The sequence below is a fragment of the Pleurodeles waltl genome, chromosome 8 (assembly GCF_031143425.1).
Source record: "Pleurodeles waltl isolate 20211129_DDA chromosome 8, aPleWal1.hap1.20221129, whole genome shotgun sequence".
Classification (NCBI taxonomy): Eukaryota; Metazoa; Chordata; class Amphibia; order Caudata; family Salamandridae; genus Pleurodeles; species Pleurodeles waltl.
Window position 1 is genome coordinate 603,207,035 of NC_090447.1, and position 21,692 is coordinate 603,228,726.

The following is a 21,692-nucleotide window of genomic DNA, read 5'->3' on the forward strand; positions in this document are numbered from 1 at the left end:
ATGAGGAGGGTCAGCTAATGCTCACCTCCTGTTTCGTTACAGGCTAGTGAACAATGCTTCAATTCAGTTCACCACACCGCACACTCATAACATCAATGTAGAACGAGTGGCCATGGTAGCACACAACAAGGCCTGTGCTGTGTGCAACACTGAAAAAGATACCTAAAGAGGTGTTGCCACAAATCCAATGGCAATATATTCCTGCAGGAAAAAACAGAGCTAACCTGTTTAATGAAGTACGGAAGAAATGGAACAAGTACAGGAATACACAGTAAAATAACTTCATGTTGTCTATGCTTAAAAGGGGAAGGAGGCACTATACTGGACATGATGTCATGATGCAATCTGTACATTGCGAGTATTCGTTGCAATATAAACTGTTCTGCTATTCCTGAAATCTTCTGATGCTCATTATATTTTCTATCACATTTAGCCGATGAGACTCTTCACTTGTAGCTTTTTTCTATTTTTGTTTCCGCTCAATATTTCAATGCATATTATCTCCCCCTGAATCTAATATGGTTGAAAATTAAATGCTGTATGTGAAAGAGGAAAATGGTGTTTACATTGCTTTTATATATAGCGCTTACTACTTGCTTAATTAAGCTTGTAAATGGAGGTGCGTGAAACTTTTCTCGAGCTGACGTTGCACCTGCTGTGGCCAGGTATCTGGACCAGGTATGGGAGGAAGAGAACCCTGGATTAAATGCTGCAACAAGCAGATAACGCTGCTATTATTGTTTATTTTACGTCACCTGTCTGTAGCCTTTGACACTGTAGAACACGCTCTTTTCAAACACCATTTAGTGTTGGTTGTACGAGCTCATAGTATTTAGACCAGTTTAAGAGACGCTTCTTAGATCAAAAAGAGCAAAGGGTTGAGGGAAGGTCTCATTTCTCAAGCTCGGTTCATTGCAAAATAGACCCTGAAATGATCCAAACTGCACATAAAATGGAGTTCATATCAATTATTCCACACACTGGAAAGTGAGACCATCACCCCGAGAGGATCAGCCGGCAACTGACTTTCTAAGCAATCTAAGTTATCACAATCTGAAACACTGCTGAGTCAGCATGGCCATCTATGCGTAATACAACATATTCTCTTCCCTTAAATTTAACAGAATACAAAAATGTACATGTAGCGAACAAAAGAGAACAAAATAACCAGAAAAAATAAAGAAAACAGGTAGTCATAACAACACATAATGCCAATCACCAACATTCCCGGCTCTTTTACGAGAAATGGAAGGGTTCTCGATCTTGGTACGGTCCTTATCAGGAGTAAGGTACATACCAGGGTCAGTTTCTCGTACAAAAATTTTCCTTGACCCAACTCCACCACACTATGGAATACGCACCACCTTCACTGTTTCACTTTGCCATCAAACTGCTGAAGCAGATGACTTAATTAGAAATTATTAATGAGTGTTTACGTATTTTGAATAATGACTTATGTAGAAAATGAATACCGTAGAGAAAATTAATGTGCATGTTTGAAACTGTGACCTCGAAGAATGGCCACCAACGTTCACGAAATGTACTAATTATTAGTACTTATGAAATATTGAAAATGTATTAGATTAATGTAGTAATATGTCACATTAAGGGTTATGAAGTATGTTCTAACTTATTAATTGTAGGCCTTAACTTAGTGAGTGTCTTGGCCTAGTTTTGCCAGGCCTCACGCAGAAGCTTTATTTCTTAACATTTAATAAAAAATGCTGACAGCGTGAACTAACTGTTAAACGCTCATTGGTCTTGTTAAAATGCTCAGCAGAATCTTTCCATGAGAACCGACTAACAGGAGACAGTGTCCTTAAAATGTATTGAGACGTGTGTAATGTGTGCAAGAGGTTCTTTCCCAGGACGCAAACAATGAAGACACTGACCGGTAAAAAAGATGCAACAAATTCGATACCTGACGAGCCGGATGATGAGAGCATCGTAAAGCAGACCAATCAACGACGTGTGAAGTGTGAAACTTTAGAATTCATAGATTTGGTGTAAAGTTTTCACTGGACAGAGTAACAACGTACGATTAATTGACCAATTGGAAATTAGGGGATAGTTTGGATGACTTTGATCTAACAACGTGACAGAGGGAAAAGATTCAGGCCTTATTCTGATTTGTGATGCAACATTGGGAGAAGAAGAGATTTGAGATTCTGTCACTGTGCTCATACTCTCGGACTGAGAGCCTGATGTTTTGCTGATCAACTGATGACCTGAGGACGAAGACTGATTCTGCTTGCTGACCCATACTGTGGATAGGTAGATATGACAATGTGACTGAATTACATTTTTGTGCCTTTTCTTTCTAGATACCAACCACGCTGTCTTAATAGTTTTACTTAGATGTTTTCCAACTTTGTGGTTTAAATTGTTTTTGCATGAAGCCCCACATGCTGATGCAAATTTGGTTAGTGGAGGTTATCTACATGACTGACAATTTGCAGAGACAAATGGTTGACGAATTACTTTGCTGAAATCTATGGATTATGCAGTACTATTGAAACTGACTTTACTAATGATTTGTACTGATGCTTTAGAATGCATTATAATTCAAGCTTTGATTAGGTTATGTTTCTTGCAGCTTTTTGGTTAACCAATAAGATTATTTATGTTTGATTTGATCTTGAGATTAATCTACATGACTTTAGCATTGCTAATATATGGAAAATAAACTTACTAAACCTTTACTAAGGGTGTGGTTATTCATGGCTGAAAGGTCATGTGTGTGATAATTACTGACTCCATTGATTATTGATTTGACAAATGATTATTGTGTATTCATTATTGTTTAATGTTCCGGAACTATGGTAAGAACATCTTGAACGAGTCAAAAGGTTCATCAACCTATACGGGTCCCCTTGTAAGTTTACTTATTAAAGTCCGACGCTATAACAAGACTATTCCATCACAAATCTTCCTACACAAAGGATTCGAAAATCAAGAAAACTCCCTCCATGCTTTCTTTCCCAGTTTAACCCTGACTCAATAACCAACCCTGAACATGGTCACCATCTCCGGAAACTTGTCCCTTCCAATACTTACATCTCCCTTGCTCTCTGTGCAGCAATTTACATCTATTATATATCTCAGCCAAAACATGGAGAAAAGTTCTCTTGCTATCATATATTCGTACTGTATTAAACCAGTTAATTCATTGTGTGTGGGTGTGTGTTTTGGTATACCCACAATAACTTCTTCACCACTTTCCTCCTGGCTCCTCCTTCACATACAGCAAGTTGTATAAATTTTCAGGGCTGTACCACCTTTCCACTCATGTCTAGAAGTGCAGAGCCTTTTTGCACAAGGTCAACACCCCACCCACCTTGCTTGTTGCAGTACCAAATGGTGGTGGTGTTGTCTGTGCAAACCTGCACCAACCTCCCTTTGATGTGAGGGCAGGAAGGCCTTCCACCAAGCGGATGGCCCGCAACTCCAATAGGTTGATGTGGTGCTGGGGCTTTGTCAGCTGTATTATGTAGGGTGGCTGTGCGACTTTACCATGTAATACCAATTTCCGACCATTCGGTTTCGTTTATTAAACCCTGCAGCTCAACTCTGAGTAGCCGTGGCACTGCGCAGCAAGGCTTGCACAATAGAACAAGCGTAAAGCATTTAAACAGCACCAAAAAAGCTGAAGAAGAAATCAACGAGACACTCAAGATAGACACCAATTTATAAATTTAGACCGTATTTCTAGACACCACCATGAAAAAGAGCCACTGGAGAGTTCAAGAGATATAGATTTTACAAGGTAGAGTAAATATGCATGTTTTACTCAACTGTGAACAAGCACTGGCAAATTCAACGATTTTGACACTAAGAACTTTTTTGTCCAAAAACCTTTGGCTAGTTGTACAATGATCAATTAAAGTTACTCAGGGCAACCAACTCCAACTGGGAGCCAGTCAGGGAGACCAGCAAGGTCCTCAGAAACAACTGCCTTAGCAGTTGAAGCAGTCTTCAATCAGTTTCAGGTACCTTTATCCTTTGTTATAATTTCTTATGGAAGTGGCCCTGATGCAAGGGGTACAGGTTGCGGAAGATGCTCAACAATGCTGTGGATCCAACTGAGGTCTTCCTGCGGCTACTCCACGGTACACAAAGTCCTCATGGTCCTGGTAGAAGTCCAGTCACCCGGTATTTTTTCACAGCCAAATCTTTCCCTGTGCAATAACTTGTCTTCTGGGTGACAATGGTGCACTATGGACTTTTTAGGGCTCAGCGAACTGCACCTTTGAGCTTCAGGGTCCTTGGTGCTGCATATCGGCAGTTGGTGGGGATGAGAAGATTCTGGGCTATCAAATTGCCACAGCAGGCTTCTCATCTGTTGTGGCCCTGTGCTGCGAACAAGAGATCAGCCTAATGACCCTTAGAGTCTCTTGCTTCGGCTAGGCTCTGGAGATGACTCCTCCATGAGCAGGACACAGCAGGAACAGTCTCTTCCCTTCTCCTAACTGCCAGGTTCAGAAAATACAGTCCATGCTACAGATCAGGCTTTCCTACGAAGCACAATGCTGCCCACTTGGCAGAACCCCTGTCTCGGAGTCCAACGCTATCTAGCCCAACCCGGAGGTGAGGCTACCAAGTGTTACACAACTCTGGAAATCCGATTCGACAACCAGTTTTCCATTCCCTGTCCCTAGTCCCAACCTGTCTACCTAGAAAATAGAGCAGCCCCTTTCCCAAGCTTTACCTATGTGTCTGTCAAAGGCGGCTTCTCCTTTGAAGCTCGTCTTTTGGGCCACCTGCAGACAGTTAACACCTCTCTCCAGTGCAGGCTTCTATTGTCTCCTTTCCTGGGAGAGGTTAGCATGTCTCCCCAGCAGGGCAGAAAGCTGTCTTGGGGACAGACACACTGTGCAAGAGGGCACAGAAGACTGAAAGCAAAAAAATGACAACTTTGTAAACATTGCACACTGCGACATGTTACATTAATTTCGAATAAAAAATGAAGTTGGGGGTTAATGTAATGAATTGTTTGATATCTTGGAGTATCAACTTTGGTTGCACCATTCAGGCATTAGCACAGCTGAGGCTACCAAGTCTTTACACAGTAATAACAACAGTTTAGCATTTTTACTGTTAGAACATATAAAACACATGTTCTTCCAATGAAATATGCTGCCCTACCTTAGTGATTGGTAGGTCTGCCATGGGGATGACTTATACATAGTGCAGAGGGAGGCTTGCCTTTATCCTTGCTTTCAATGGCAGAGCCGGGCTAGCAGTTCACAAAATTTCTTCAAGTCTGCAGTGGTGGACTGAGACCTCTTTTACCTGTGTCACATTGAGGGTGCTGCAGTCGCTGGGGTGACTGACTTACTCGTGCTTGGTACCATATAATAGGGACATATAGGTAAGTTAGCCTCTGCCAAGTGGATCTAGCCGATGCAACATACATGTTTTGGGGTCATGGTACTGGCAACGAGGTTGGTGTAGCAGGCCTCAATGCAGTCAAGTCGAAAATCCAGCACACTCAGTCCAATAAGTTGCGGGTGACCATACAAAAAGGCATTTCCTTACACAACCTCTCTTTATCAATCAGTAGATTTGTAGAGCATTTCATTCATTGAGCCGCCATGCAGCACTGTCTCTAATGTCCAACATATTGAATGACTGGGCAAAGTTCTATATTCAAGTATATTTTGTAAAACACACCATATCTTCAAATATTTTCATAAATTTCGGGGTGGGAGTGGGGAGGGGGTCTGCAACTGCCGGGGCATGGGGGCTGGTCCGACAAAATTTGACAGCGTTACTTTTGTTTCCCAATCCGACCCTGAAAATGATTGCAATTCTCCTTGGTCCACAACAACTACTTAATGCCGTCAGTGCAGGTCATCTTCCCCAGTGTTCTTTAGTATTATGGTTGAGTACAGACTGCTACGTTAAATGGGAAACCAGTGGCAGCAAGGGCTAGTTGGGTATCTGTTCCCTTATTTATAGAAATGAATATGCAGGCAAGGATGCTTGTGAGCACTAATGTTGCAGATTCGAAAGCGTGATGGCTAAGTGACAATTTTGTACACAATACAAATCAATTTATTTGCGTCATCTAAAAACTATGCATATTATAACACTACATTTTTTATGAATCAAGATTTTAACCCTGGGACAAAATATATTTAAAATGATTAAATTCAGCGCAAACCTTTTTTTCCACAATATAAAAGACAATTGAGAAATAACACTCAAACAGAGGAAGTTACCAAAGCATTTTAATGCTATGCAAAATCAAATTATGTGGATTAATAAATGTTTTCTAGAAAATATACATACATTAGTATGACACTAATTTTGCCTTTATCAAAATACCTTTGGTAGTTTTTCATTGCAATTAAAACTATAAGCGTATCTTGTGGCATTGGTATTTATGCAGTGCAGCCTGTAAATGTAACCACACAAACTAAATGCTCATGTAGTTACAAAACCACTAATACATTCAGTTACCAATCAAATCAAGTCAATTACGTGTCACCAGCATGTAACACGTTTGAGTGACAATATGCTGTCAACTTCAGACTAGTCTTTGACAGCATCAAGCCTACAAATCTTGTTCCTAGATTATAAGGCAGCAGTAGCACGTTGCACGCTGAGATGTCCTGAAAAGTTCCTTGGCGGTAAAGAGAGCTGTGCTACAGCAGTTCCACAGACTGCCAATGTAAACCGAACAGCAGCAACTTGTAGTAGGGCCGTGTCTGCAAAATTACATCTCATTCTGCAAAAAAATCCAACAGACGAATAATACAGTTAAGACTTCTACAGCTAAGGGGAAAAAAATAATTAGAAACTACACCTTGTGCATACTGAAACCCAGTTGTTATCTTGGCACTTAACAGAGCTTCCCTGATACGGTGGGACCAGAAATTCAACCTAAAGTTGTTTGATTAGACCAAGTAATGGTGTATTTGTGGCTCACCTGCTAGAGAATTTCTGCAACTTTTGGATTTAGGAGGATCGCAAACCGGGATGTATATGCAAGTTTAAATTTTAAGAGCTGGTTTACTCCCAAGTAACATATTGGAGAAACATTCGGGGGCACCCAGCCAACCGAATATTTGTTGCTATAGATACTGTTTCATTTATCCTTTTTTAAATGAAAATGTATATCTACTCCATGATACTCCTTCTCTGCTAATTGCTATCCAAATTATTGCATCGCTTTCTACCAGTTTAAGCGACGACACCCCTGCAGAGAATTCTGGTTCATGCACGCTTTCTAGTAGATAGAAAGTATTCTTCCCCGGTCGTGGCCACAGAGGTAAGGTTTCTCTCCCTTCCAGTCCTGCTCATAGAGGTTTTGCATGCCAGGCATTAGTCAAGCATCGCTCAGGCCCTTGGTTTGATGGTACAGACTAAACAAAATTGAGCCTTATTAATTTATAAATGCTTTCCAAGCCACTTACCAACAAGAAGCCTCCCATTATAGCACAACATGGTCACACAAACTGCAGCCTCAGTATGTGGCTAAATGAGATCAGGTGAGCAGTGGGAGAGCACATTTTGTACGTTACAAAAGATGGCATAGTCTTTATATCACTATGGAAAGATTGATAATTTGCGCGAAATAATATAAAGTCACAAAATGTAATTTATTGTTTAACAATCCATAAGCGGCGCCATCCTTTGGTTTAAAGTACACCAGTCTAATCAGTGCTTCAAAGCACCCTAGAATATTACTTTCCTAAAGCTGTTTATTCCAATATTTTATATATTACTATAAGTGCTGTTCCCAAAATTCAGTGATCAGCTTATTTTTTCACGTTTTATGTGCGGCTTACACTTGCAGCCAAAACAAAGCAGCCCAAGGAATCATTTATAGAAGGGAATTTATAAACACATAGGGCTCTCGTGCACCAAGATGTACACCCAGGACTCAAACATTGTAAAGAAGCTCTCTAAGTACAACTTAATGTGCATGAAAAGCAAACTGGCAATCACAGCGTCCAAGTACTTGTGCAAATCAGAACCACACTTGTTGATGGATGATCCAGCAAAGTTTTCTGTTACTTCTTCAGCTGAATGAGTTATCTGTTTGATTCACAGAGGACAGCATCTTGTCCGAGTATAGCATAGGCTGTGTTCTGTGTCCTTAAGGTACATTCTAGTGCTACAAAATAGTCTTGTGCTTTTGGTTATGCAACATAGTGGTATTGGTTGGGGTTGTCTTTATCCCGCTCCATATAGTCTCGGTCTATGAGGGATTCTATTCTCTTCTTCAAGTCTCCCGGCTTCATAAATGTTGAAAATTCGGTGTTTTTGAGATACATGAAAGAAAAAAAAACAGCTACTTTAGGAAGGAAAATATCAATTCAGCAATCTTTTTACATGTTTCATAAATGTACAAAGCTATTTCTTTGGTCTATTTCTAATACGCTGGAAACATTTTGATAAACAATCACTTTTCTATGCATTACATTACAGAATAAAGGTGAAGTTACTCTTATGTTGATGCTTGCAAATACAGTATTAGGCTCTCTCCCATGACCAACCAGCAGGGCATGTCTCCACTGTGTGGAGTGAGAAGGACCCTACTGCTCAAAGATCTTCAAACCAAAATTGTGCACAGCCAATTTCGCATGTGTATCTGTACACATGTTCATCCATATCCCTCCACCCACACAGCTGCATGGCTATCTTAGTTTCCTTTCATGATCCAGGACAGTCAGATGGCGAAAATGAACAAAAAGAGATGTGGACTGTAGGTGCAGCGTTAGCAGAATGATCAAAATTATTAGTCACTATGATGTCAGCTACCTGACTCACAAGTACGACTGACTCTTATTACAAACAATTTAAACACATTTTCCAGACCAGAAAGTACAACAGAGATAGATGTAAACATGAGGCCAAATTGACATCGTTTCGTGAGGATATTGCCTGAGATAAATGCCTTCAAAATGTGCTTCACATGCCAACAAGGCTAGCACGCAGCTACCTTTGATAGGGTCATGTCAAAAGAAAACCATACAAAGATATTTAACTCTGGTATAGCTTCGATCCCACAAAAGCATTTAGCACTACTAACCAGCCACACGTGTAATAAGGAATCTGTACACCTAGTACTAACCAATGACTCAAGTACATACAGGTTCAAGCAACTATAGATCGAGCTCAAATCTGTCTAGACAGAACTTAATTCCAGTTTTAAAAGCAACTGTGATGTAACTGTGTAGAGAACATCCACTGCTTAGATAGAATTAAATAAACACAAACTGGTGAGAGACCGAGGAGCTTATGAGTTCCTACCAGTACCTCCCCCCTACAGTAGCTGCAAACCTAAGAAAGACTGGTAGAGATAAGTGAGATTTAATATACATTTCGTATAATCCCTAATGTGCCTGCATTCTGTTTTATATAGTGCTATGACAGATTAGTTTGAAGGGAACTTTTTTTTAGAAGAAAAATTATTTTAAAAAACGAACGCAGCCCGTCACCAGTATTATGTGGCATGCTTCATCATAAGGGTACTCCTTTTCCAGCACCACAATAGTGCTCGATGGATTCATCCTGTGCTCTTTTTTTGAGGGAGTTTTTTCATGAGTTAGGAGGGGTTGTGAAAGAATAAAACTGTATTGAGACCAGTATCTCCTAGGGATACTTAAAACATGCAGGTGCATGCTTGATGAAGCAAAAACTGCCCTGCTTTTTTTTTTTTAAATCAACCAACAACTATGGGCTTTACTAATGCATGCTTGGTTTCTTATCATCTTAACTGTAGACTGGGGCCTCCATGACTTGCATGTCCGACTGAACGCATTCCGAACATCTTCCATCGTAAACAGGTCCATTCGGCATGCAGAATATTTATGCCACACAGTTCTGGATCATAACCCTCTCTTGATATCGTGCCCCGAATCACGGATTGTTGCTTATGCGTGGAATCTCCGTAGGATTCCGCACTTTTTGCCACTCCATCAGTGAATCCATCCGGAACTACTTTCTAGAAAATGCCGCCTCCACTGCCTCCCCCACTCACTGAGTGGGAGGCCTTCAAAACCGGGGTTAGTGGTAGGTGTATAGCAGAAACAGTGGGCGCCAGGTGCACTCTGGTGACAGAAATTGACGGGAAAAAAGGCCCTACGGGCCCTAGAGCTAGAGACCCGGCAACCAAGAATTACTGCAGCAACTTCTAGAGGCCAAAGAAGAAATGGCAGCTTGTACAGAGAAACTGAGATGCTTTGATTATCAAGCCTATATGACATGGGTGCTCACCGAACGCAATAAAGCCATGGCTGGCAAGTCACACACCCCATAACTCACTGATCCTAGAAATAAAATCTGCAGACAGAGCGAATATATCATATCGCCAGATGGCCAATAATGCTTTATTTGAAGAATACTACACCCCACTGTATGCACCTCCCAGGAATATCCCCCCCACCTGCTCAAGCACAATTATTTGAGGCGGTGGACTTGCCGCCTCTGGGGGAAGACAAAGCGACGGAATTAGGTGGCTCCATCACACTGCAGGAAGTGCAAGCAGACATTAATGCAATAGCACGAGGTAAGGTGCCAGGTGTGGATGGCTTCCAAGCAGAGTTTTATGCAATGTAAGTGGAAGAGCTTGCCCAAAAGTAGTGGAACTTTACGCAGCAGAGCTAGGGGCAGGGCATCCCCCACCCCACTACACCTGAGGATGTCCGTGCGTACTGTCCATTCTCAATGCTAAATATTCGCAGAATACTTGCATCATGTCTCCTGCCCTCCATGCCAAAGCTGATCTACCTGGATCAAACGGCTTTCATGTCAGGCTGAAACACTGCCATTAACATCAGAAGGCTCCTCTCTCCTAGAAACTCCCCTCCTGAATGTCTAGTGAGCACTGATAATAGTCATAAACATCAAAAAGGATTTTGATAGCCTGAGGTGGAATTATGTTTATCAAGCTATTTCAGAAATGGGACTTGGCCTGGGATTTATTAGATGGGCTAAGCTCCTCTATGCATCGCCCACAGATCGTGTCAAGATGGGTAGAGTAGTCTGGGGCTCCTACGTGGGAAGGATTGGGGGCCCAGACATGACTGACCCCTTTCCCCGTTACTGTTTGCTGTGGATGTAGAACCCCTGGGAGAAGAGGTGAGAATGGATATATGTATCCTTGGGTTGGAACATCAAGGTAGATATCATAGAACCGAATGGTATGCTGATATGATCCTCTTCCTTTGAGATGCAAAGGATGATTCAGATGGAGCCATCTCCCTCTTGGAGCACATTGGGACTGTATTAGGTCTTTGTATTTATTGGCAGAAATCCTATATCTTTCCAAGGATGTCGAGAGACACGCCCTGCCCCAAAACCTATGTGGCCTCACCTGGGAGGCATCTACCCTCAAACACCTTGTGGTTCAAGTTTATCACGATCCCTATGATCTTGTGGAGAGCAATATTGGGGCGGCGGTAAGAAGTCTCTGTGCTAGTGTGGCCTTTTGGAAGTCGCTCCAATCTCCGTAGCGGGGTGAAATACAGTTGCCAAAATGGTGGGTCTGCTGCGCCTACTCTAGTTTTTCTCCATCCTGACAGTTTATATTCCTAGATCTCAGTTCTGTGAATTGGACTTCTTGTTACTTGATCTTAGCTGGAGATTAGCCAGACAGAGTGGTGCTGAGAAAACGACAGCACCCAACAGGGGAGGGGGCTAGCAGCACCTGACTTGGAATCTTACTACTTAGCAGCTCAGCTCCATTGGTACCATCAATGGCTTGATGCATGACTGCGACCTGTGGACGAGGCCCCCTATTTCATATGTTGTCACCCGGGGGGCCACCCCAAAATGGGCCCATGGACCTACATGTTATACAGTGCTGCTGGCTGTCCATCCTGACAGTTTATATTCCTAGATCTCAGTTCTGCTAATTGGACTTCTTGTTACTTGATCTTAGCTGGAGATTAGCCAGACAGAGTGGTGCTGAGAAAACTACAGCACCCAACAGGGGAGGGGGCTAGCAGCACCTGACTTGGAATCTTACTACTTAGCAGCTCAGCTCCATTGGTACCATCAATGGCTTGATGCATGACTGCAACCTGTGGACGAGGCCCCCTATTTCATATGTTGTCACCCGGGGGGCCACCCCAAAATGGGCCCATGGACCTACATGTTATACAGTGCTGCTGGCTGCGCAGCTTACAGCACACCTGGTCTGCCTCGTCATATTTCCCAGACCTCCCATTGAGATGTCTGCCTTTATTGTCCGGGTGACCATCCGGGGCCCGACAGAATGGGCAGCGTTCACCACTGGCTGAATTGGAGACTTGTACAGAGATGGGGAACTACTGTCCTCTGAGAGACTTGCGGAGGACTTTGGATTACCGTAGGGGCATTGTCTGCTACATAGGACAGTGGTGGCTACAATTAGAGAAAACTGGGGATAGGGTACAGCAAAACTCAGTGCTCACAGGGTTGGCAGGTGCTTTGTAGTACAAACAGCAGCATTAAGGCTGTCACACTCCTGTATCAGGCTTTACATAAAGACATACTACCCTAGCCCTAGCCCTAGCCCCCGCCCCCCCCCCCTCCCCCCAGTAGACTCTGCGCCCTCAGACGGGAGGATGAAATTTGTTTCCCCCATAGAGGAAGCGCAATGGGCTTCTATTCTGTCTCACACTTCTATAGCATTGAGAAACGACAGGTTTACACTGATACATTTCTATGTCTTGCTCAGGGCATGCCTTGCCCAGGTAAAATATTTATAACGTTTTATACTGCAGAGGCCCATTGGCCTCGATGTGGTGCAGTGGGAGCCGAACTACTCTATATGCTGGGGCACTGCTCTGCCTTGCTTGAGTTCTGGGAGGGACTGTTAATTGCATCACCGAGGTTACTGACAGAAGAATTCCACATACCCCTCTTGTTGGCCTCCTGAGGAGAGGGATTCCCTCGCCCTTGCAAATTTAAAATTGCCAGGAAATTAATTGCTTTAGCCCTCTTGATAGCAAAGCGTGAATTACATCACATTGGATTGCTTGTGTTGTTACGTCAGATCTTGGGTTGCAGCACCACACTCACCCCCAAGGGGACTGGATTTGGCACCACTTGGCAGAGCAGGACTCACAGCAGAGCAGCCCAGTTGCTGGTAGCAAGATGCATGTGAAGTCTTTGATATCCCTGAGACTTCAGAAACAGAAGGCAAGTTCAGTCAGGCCCTTGAAGAAACTTTAGCTTGCAGGAATTAGAGAGTTAGATTCAGTCCTCACACTCATAGGCAAGAAGTAGCAGGCCAACACAGCAGACCAAACAGCAAAGTGGTAGTCCCTCCTGACAGAAAAGTGGTCCCTCTTCCTGGTAGAATGTCCTTAGTCCAGAAGTCTTCTGTGTGTATGGTGTCAGAGTCCCAGTACTTAAACCCTAAAAGGCCTCTAATGAAGGAGTAACTTCAAAATAATTCTCTGAAGTGCACAGGGATCTCTTTCAACCAAGTCCTCGCCTCAGTCTACCACTAGTGGATAATTAGCCGTTTGTGTGAGGGCAGGACACAGCCTATTCAGAAGTAAGTGTAAACTGCCTCTCCCTGCCCACGGCGACTATCAGTATTCAGATAAATGCATATGTATCTCATGTCATACCCAGCCATTCCTGTTTGTGGCTGTCTGGAGAGAATGCACAAATGTAGCTGACACCCAAACCCATGTGTATATTCAGAGACAGGCGAGGGCACAGAATAGTTAAAGTAAGAAAATGCCATCTTTCTAAGTGGCATTTTCAGTCCTGCAATTCAAAAAAACAGCTTTACCAAAAGATGTATTTTTAAATGGTGAGTCCAGAGACACCAATCTCAATTTTTCTTCACTCAGAATATGTTCCTGGATAACCCCAATGTTAGCCTATGGGAGAGATAGTCCTTACAATACTGTAAAACGAATTTCAGAGGTTTTCACCACCTGAACATATTAAACTTAAAAGTACATCTCCAACATTTTAAAAACAATATACCCTGCCTCTTGGGGCTAAGAAGGACCTACCTTAGGGGTGGCTTAGACGTAATAAAAAGGAAGGTTTGGGCCTGGACAATGGGTACACTTGCCCGGTTGAAATGACAGGGAAAATTGCACACACAGGCTCTGCAATGGCAGGCCAGAGACATGTTTTAAAGGCTACCATAGTGGTTTGCACACCCAGTGCCAAAGGCACACTAGTAGCATTTGACTTACAGGCCCTGGCCGAACATAGTGCACTTTCCTACAGACTTACTAGTAGATCAAATACACCAATCAATGAGAAGCCAATGTTACCATCTTTTAGTCACACAGCAAATGCACTTTAGCACTGGTCCTAAAGCCAGCAAAAACAAAGTGCAGCACACAGAGAAAACAGGGGGTCAGAAAGCAAAAAGTCAGGGGAACCATGTCAAAAGATGCCAGGTCTAACAGACACCCTATCTCCCTTTCTTCTCTCAACTTACTCCCCTTGTGCATCTGTATCCTTCTAACTTCCACCCTCTTTCACTTCACCTCTTGTATCTCATACCCAAGTTACGATGTTTTGAACATAAAAGTATGATCGTCACCTTAGGTTGAATACCCTCATGTCTGGTATACTGGTGAGAGGGGACTCACTTAATCCACCCTCACATTTGAGAAGCCTGCAAGGTGTGCTGCCACTGGGTAGACGCCCAGTTGCAGGCAGCACTATATAGGCATTAGACCTTCAACACCAAAGAGCTAAGAACCCACAGCGCCCTGTCTGATGATTTACTTGATGGTGGGTGGCTCTGTTATTAGATAGAATCCAAACAGTACGTACTCCCTGAGTGGGAAATGAAAAATGCCTTCAGTGCAAAGTGGACTGTACTGTTGATGGAACTGCTTCACTGGGTAGACCAAACCCAGGAAGTAAACTGTGGCACAACTGTTTTTAGGATGTTTCTGGGAAGGGTCATCCTACTTCCCCCAAGAGCGCTTTGCCATCGAAGGGCATGTTCTTTAATGTCAACCTCTCTCTAAAAGTACGTGGAGTGCATCAGGCATGATGGCACAAAGTAACCACGATGTCCATGGATTAAGCCACCTTATTGATAAGAGTCCAGGCCACAGTAAAAAAAAAAATCGATTTGAGGCATCCAAACCATTACTGATAAGATTAAAAAATGGCTTCTTAATGAGGTAAATTCCAACATAGCGTGGATCAATTGGCACTACTCAGAGTTGGCTTCTCAATGTAAAAAAAAAAAAAAAAAAAAAAGATGTTGCAAAGATCATGACTTCCAGTGCAGAGACCTCTTTTTCATTTCAGTTTCAAGATGTGTTATTGAACATGTAACAAGTAATGAATTGCTATTTCATAATTTGCACATTTTTGGTGTGTGCATTTATTCTGTAAATGTGTAATGAATATGTCATGGAGGTACAATAAGCAAGGTCAATCAAAAACACATTCAGTGATTAGTGATTGTTTAGCTCAGAAATGATTCCAGGAATGTCATAAATGTTATAACCACTTGGTTTTAGCCTTCTTTATTTTAGTTTTAGCTTCTTAAATACATAAAGGACAGATTCCATTTTAGCTGCAGTCTTCATTTTAGTTAGCCTATTTGTGCCTTTGAGGTATGCCTCCTGTAGGAGTATGACATCCGAACACAGCCTCTTTATATACTAGGACACCAACACACGCTTGATCTTAACGCCCAGTCCATTCACATTCCAAGATAAAACGTTGAGGGACTGCAAATCCACCAAAGGAGGCCCTGATTCACTACCCGTAGGGGTCATTTTGAGCTAAGGGAGTAATGTCAGAAGCAGAGGCGCACCTCCCCCCATCCAAGACAACTAGGGATGTAAAAGAAAAGCCTGGAGACCAACTTTGCAGTAGGGAGACCTATTAGATGCATGTGTCTGTGGCATGAATTCACTAACCATGAACAAGAAAAAAAAAAAGCCTCTCGAAACAGAGACCCATCCCACCCTCCTCCCCACCTCCCACCTGCCCCTGAAAGTACTAAGCCCCATACACCGTCTTGGCAGGAGTCAAGAGGTCTGTAGCCCACCACCCCCACAGTGTCAAAACTTAAGAACCAACATAAGGGCACCCGCCTTTGGGAGCGAAAACCCATTAGATCAACGCACAACGCAAGAAAAGTTATTGACTGCATTAAAGAAAAATCCAATATCCATATAAGCAGCCCCTCTCCCAGCAGGGGGTGGGGGGCAGGAGAAGCCAGTCCATACTCCTCCGGCCCCAAATCACACTGCTGCCTCCTCAGTCCCACCACTTCTATTGCCCCCCAGGGCCTCCTTGTCAGTCTCTAGGAGGTTAATGGCCGCCACTAACGAAAGGGGAGACTCCGAGCTAGTCTCACTGTCTGCGCCTAAGCCGTTCACTATCATGGCAGTGGCAGGGTCCTCTCTCCTGTTTCACTTTCGGGTGATCTTGCTTCGGCTTCCCTCCGAGTCAGATCAATCCACTCCTCCCATGGTCAATCCAGGCGGCCGCCACATGGTGTCCCCGCCACCTCTCCACCTTCCCTGGCCTTTGCACCTGAGGAGCGATTGTTCCTTTGGTCTCAGTCTCCCTTTGTCCTTGGGCCTACTATCATCCTCCCAACTTCCTGTCCTGGAGAGTTGGGGGTGCTCTTCCAACCACATCCGGGCATCCTCTGGAGTTTGAAAGAAGAATGCTTTCCCTTGAAACAGGACCTTCAGTTTAGCCGGAAAGAGGAGCATATACTGAAACTGAAGTCTTCGGAGCTTGGCCTTCATGGAGTCAAAGATGCAAAGCCTTCTCTGAAACTCTCTGGTATTGTCAGGGAAAATGAGGATCTCGGAGTTTTCATATCTGACTTCCCTTTTTTTGCACACATCTGTCAGGATCATATACCGGTCCTTAAAGTTTAGAAAGCAGGCAATTACTGTCTAGGGGGTGGGCCTGGAGGGCCTAGCCCCCACCCCCACGCCCGTTGGGCATGTTCAGCCACGAAACAGGCAGAGAACTTCTCAGGTGGGATAAATTACCAGAGCCATGCACCCAGGAACCGGTTCATGTTTGTCCTTTCAACTCCTTCCGCAAGTCCTACAAATCACAAATTGTTTCTTTGGGCCTGATCTCCGCGTCTTTCAGCTGTCACATGATTTCCTTGTTAAGGACCCTAGTCTCAGACATCTTCTTATACAGGTCTCTGATGGTACCTTCAAGGTCCGATATCCTTTTCTCTGCCGATGTGACTCGCTTTGCCACATTTCGAAGGTCTTAGCGCATGAGGGAGACCTCCGATCGCGCCTCCCCTATGCACCCCTCCAGGGCCTCTCTAGAGGACTGCATTGCAGAGAGGAGGGCAGCATTGTCTGGCACCGCCAGGGGTCCGGGGTCAATAGCAGAGGATTCACAACTTTTGTGTAGCTGTCCATTTTTCCCTCTCCGAAGGCACCTGTCTGCGTAGAAAAGCACCCCCACTGCCCGTGCCCCAAATGGCAGGTTCTAGTCTCTATCAAGGCGGGAAGGGAGGCCCACAAGAAGGGATTCCCTTCTATTCCCTCCAATATACGTAGCCACCAATGATTTATACATCTGGAGGGAGCCACCACCCCTCTCAAAGCCTCCAGCCTGGGGGGAGGGGGGGGCAGGGGAAGTGTACTAACATCTGTTTCAGTGAGCTTCTAAGCCTCGCCTCCCCCAGAGACCCCCCCCACCCCATCCTGAAATGGGGCCTTACCGACCATGCTCCAGCACGCCTCCACTCTCCTCCAGGGCTCCACTCTCAAGGTCACTGCATGGTGGGATCCCCACAGGCAACAGCAGGCCTCCCAATCTGCCACTGTGCACCAGTTGGGGGGCCACACTATCACTCGGGGCCCGGGTCTGTCTGCCGGCCCTCCGCACCTCCTCCTCGGTCAAGACCGGCATCAGCGTCACAGGCAGCGCAGCCCGAGAAGCAACGCAGGCCTCCTGGCAGCCCAGCAACAGACCTGCTCCGACCAGCAGCAAATTTCCTCCCCCAGCTCACCGCTGCCAAATAGCAGGCATTTCTTTCCACCCCGGAGGCCCAGACCCGGAAGACTACGGATAGGCAAACAGGATTACGTTGGAGGCCAGAGCGGAGCTCGTTCAAGGAGTGTCTGTCTCCAGTGCCATCTTGGCTCCACCCCCTAAACAAGGAAGGTTGATCAGGCAACCTCAAAAACGCAGAAATAGACAAATAACCTTTGAGGGTGCCTGTAACAGAGCCCTGCTGAGACAGAGAAAGGATAAACAATAGGACCTCAGAAAGAGGAGCAGAAAGGGGGTTAGCAAACTTTCCTGTGCACCATGCAACAAATTTCTTCCAACGACAGGCATATACCATTTTGGTGGAGGGATGTCTGGCTGCCAAGATAAAGCTATAGACTTCAGGCGAAAGGTCAAAAGCTGTCAGTTGTTGCTGCTCAATCTCGGGATACCAAACTCTGTGCCCAGTCCAGAGCCACAAGGATTACTTGGGCCCGGTCGTTCTTCATCTTCTTGAGAGCTCTGCTCAGATTTGGTCTGGGTGGAAAGGCGTTCATGAGGCCTGAGTTCCACTCAGGACGAAAACCGATTGCCACCTTGGAAACTTCAATGCGCAAAACTGCTATCATTGCATGTTCTCTGCTGAGGCAAACAAATCTAACCAAGGCTCTCTCTACTGCTGAAAAAGACCTTGCTCCACTTCCTGATGGAGACGTCATTCGTGATCTGGTAGACATTTTTTGCTGAGTTTGCCTGCTCTGGCTTTAAGAGAGCCTGCCAGAAGTTGAAGCACCAAGGACGTGCCCTGCTGTTTGAGCCACGTCCAGAGGTGCAGAGCCTCTTGCCAAAGGGTCCAAAACACCTCATAGCCCTGCTAGTTGCAGTACCACATGGCGGTGTGTTGTCTGTGAACATCTGCACCATTGTCCCCTTGACAGAAGGAAGAAATGCTTTCAATGACTGCCGATCGCACTGAGGTCCAACAGGTTGATGCGGAGTCTGGATTCTACAGGAGACAAGATGCCTCTGATCTCCATCTCTCCCATGTGGCCGCCCCATCCTAGGATTGATGCCATCTGTCACTACTGTCAGATCTGGTTGGGGAATGGGACGGATCTGCCTCTGACCCAGTTGCGGTACATTAATCACCACTGCAGATCTTGCACAGTTCCCTCTGAGATATGGACCTTGTTGGACAGATGCTGCGCCCAATTGTAATTCAGGTCCCACTGCAGAGCTCGCATATGCCATCCGGCATGTGTCACCAGCAGGATGCAGGAGGCCCAGCAGGGTTTGGACCAGTGGGCCACTGCTGATAAAACCGCCCTGCCTAGCAAGGCAGTCATGCCCAGTCTACAATGGATGGTGAACTTTGCGGCATCTCTCCCTTCGGCAACTGCCTGAGAGAGTACAGTCCATGCCTCCTCTGGGATCAGTGGCAGCATTCACGCAACCATATCCCAAAGCACGTTGGAGTAACGGCCCAAAAGGCATGCAGTGTTCACGGATTGTGATGCTAGGATGGGTGAAGAAAAAAATCTTCTTCCCAAATGTGTCCAACATTTTGGAATCCCTAACCAGGGCTGCAGAAGAAACAGCACCCTGGGAAGTAGAGGTTTGGATGACCAAGCTTTCAGGGGTGGGGTGCTGGGTCCCTGGAGCAGAGCGAAGGCAGCGGGCAATTGTCCTGTTAACAGGAGCCCCTGTGCTGGGTTTGGACTAGGTACCCAGGAGGATATCTGTGAGCTCTTCATTAAGATGAGCATGGGTTCTGAGAAAGAAGCTCCAGGTCAAAGCACCTCTGTCAGGAGGTTCGTCCTGATAGCCAGTGAAGGCAACTCAAGGCCCAAGGCCTCAGCTGCTCTTCTCACCACCATGGAATAGGAAAGCCCCTCTTCCTTAGCCACGGTAGGGGAGAAAGCATGCCAGTATCTGGAGGAGTATCCAGAGTGCTGGCCTTCACCAAGTCTGTATGCTAGTTCATAGGGTCTCGGAGCTCTTTTTCTAAAGGGTCCAGTGAACCCTCCCATTCCTTATCGTAATCTAGCCCATAAGAAAGGGGCTTAGGATCAGGCTCTTGCCGATGTCGGAGTTAGAGTCGCACAGCGCCCATCTCGCTCCGTGTCAGCAATGAGAATGGAGATGGCGTGCCCGTAGACGGGGGCAGTGCGGGGAGCGTCAGATGGGGACTTGGGAAAAGTCGGAATGGTATGACCGATGTCGGTCTGGATACAGGACTGGATCCATGGATGTCCCTTGGCGTCGAAGCTGCTGGTGTGGAACCCAAAGGGGCACCTTATGACTTTGCGGGCCAGAAGGTGCTCTAGTTGTGTTGGACTGCCCAAAAATGAGGCTTATGGCTTCATAAAAGTCCGTGAGTTGGGCAGGGGTCACTCCGGCTCCCAGAAACTCAGGGAGGCATAAAGTCAGCACAGGAACATGCCCTGCAGAATGATAGAGACTACCTAGCCGCACCTTCCTTACCTTCAAATATTCCACAGGCGTCAGACTGGATGTGGACATTTTTAAGCAGTATCCCTGCTCGCCGATAGGTGGTGGTCCGGATTCCGCCGGAGACCATAGGCCTCTGATCTCCACCTCTCCCATGTGGCCGCCCCATCCCAGGAGTGATGCATCTGTCACTACTGTGAGCTCTAGTTGGGGAAGGGAGAGGAATCTGTCATGGACCCAATCTGGATTCGACAACCACCGGTGCAGGTCTTTCGCAGTTCCCTCCGAGATCTGAACCTTGTTGGAAAGATTCCCCTGATGCTGCGCCCACTAGAACTTCAGGTCCCACTGCAGAGCCCGCATATGCCACCTGGCACGTTGGACCAGCAGGCTGCAGGAGGCCATGAGGCCCAGCAGCTTCAGAGTCATTCTCACCAAAATCCAGGATAGAGGCTGAAACATCAGTATCATAGCCCGAATAGCCTGGACCCGCTTTTCGGGAGGATAAGCCAGAAACTGCACTGTGTTCAGAACAGTTCTGATGAAAGGGAGTGTCTGAGAGGGAGTCAGGTGTGATGTCAGAATGTTGATAGTGAACCCCACCGGATGCAGGAGGTCCGTAGTCTGGAGGTGGGAAACTACTTTCTGGGGTGTGTCTGCCTTCAACAGCCAGTCATCGAGGTAGGGGAAGACTGGAACCCCTAACCTACACAGATGAGCTGGAACCACTACCATCACTTTCGTGAACACCCGAAGGGCAGCGGTAAGGCCAAAGGGGAGCATGGTGAACTGAAAGTGCTGGTGACCTACCACAAATCGTAGGTAACGTCTGTGGGTCGGCAGGACGGGAATATGGAAAAAGGCATCCTGCAAGTCTAACGCAACCATTCAGTCTCCGGGGCAGAAAGGACCTGAGCAAGGTTTAACATCTTGAACTTCTTCTTCTTCTTGAGGAAGAGATTGAGGGACTGGAGGTCTAGAAAGGGCGAAGGCCCTTGTCGGGCACCAGAAAGTAGCAGGAATAGCAATCACAACCTACTTATGGCACAGAGACCCTCTCAATGGCTCCCTTGGCCAAGAGAGCTTTGACTTCCTCGCGGAGAAATGTCCAATTGATCCTCTGACAGGTGATCGAATGATGGTGGCATGGCTGGAGAAGTCTCGACTGAGAGGGAGCAGCCCCTTCGGACGATCTGTAAAACCCACCTGTCTGTGGTAATGGATTCCCAGTGGGGCAGATAAGGCGAATTCTGCCGCCAACTGGTCTCTCATGTCCCAACAGACTAGGAAGGTTTTGAGGCAGAGGAGGGGGT

The 21,692-nt window shown here is 45.5% G+C and overlaps 1 protein-coding gene across 1 annotated transcript in view; it reads right to left on the reverse strand.

The window, feature by feature from the left end:
* Window positions 1-6,216: 6,216 nt before the first annotated feature.
* CUL4A (cullin 4A) overlaps window positions 6,217-21,692 on the reverse strand; it is a 635,676-nt gene continuing 620,200 nt past the window's right edge. The window contains exon 20 of the mRNA XM_069204675.1: window positions 6,217-8,246. Within this exon, the coding sequence (XP_069060776.1) occupies window positions 8,151-8,246 (96 nt within the window). The 3' untranslated portion in view covers window positions 6,217-8,150. The remainder of the gene's footprint in view (window positions 8,247-21,692) is intronic.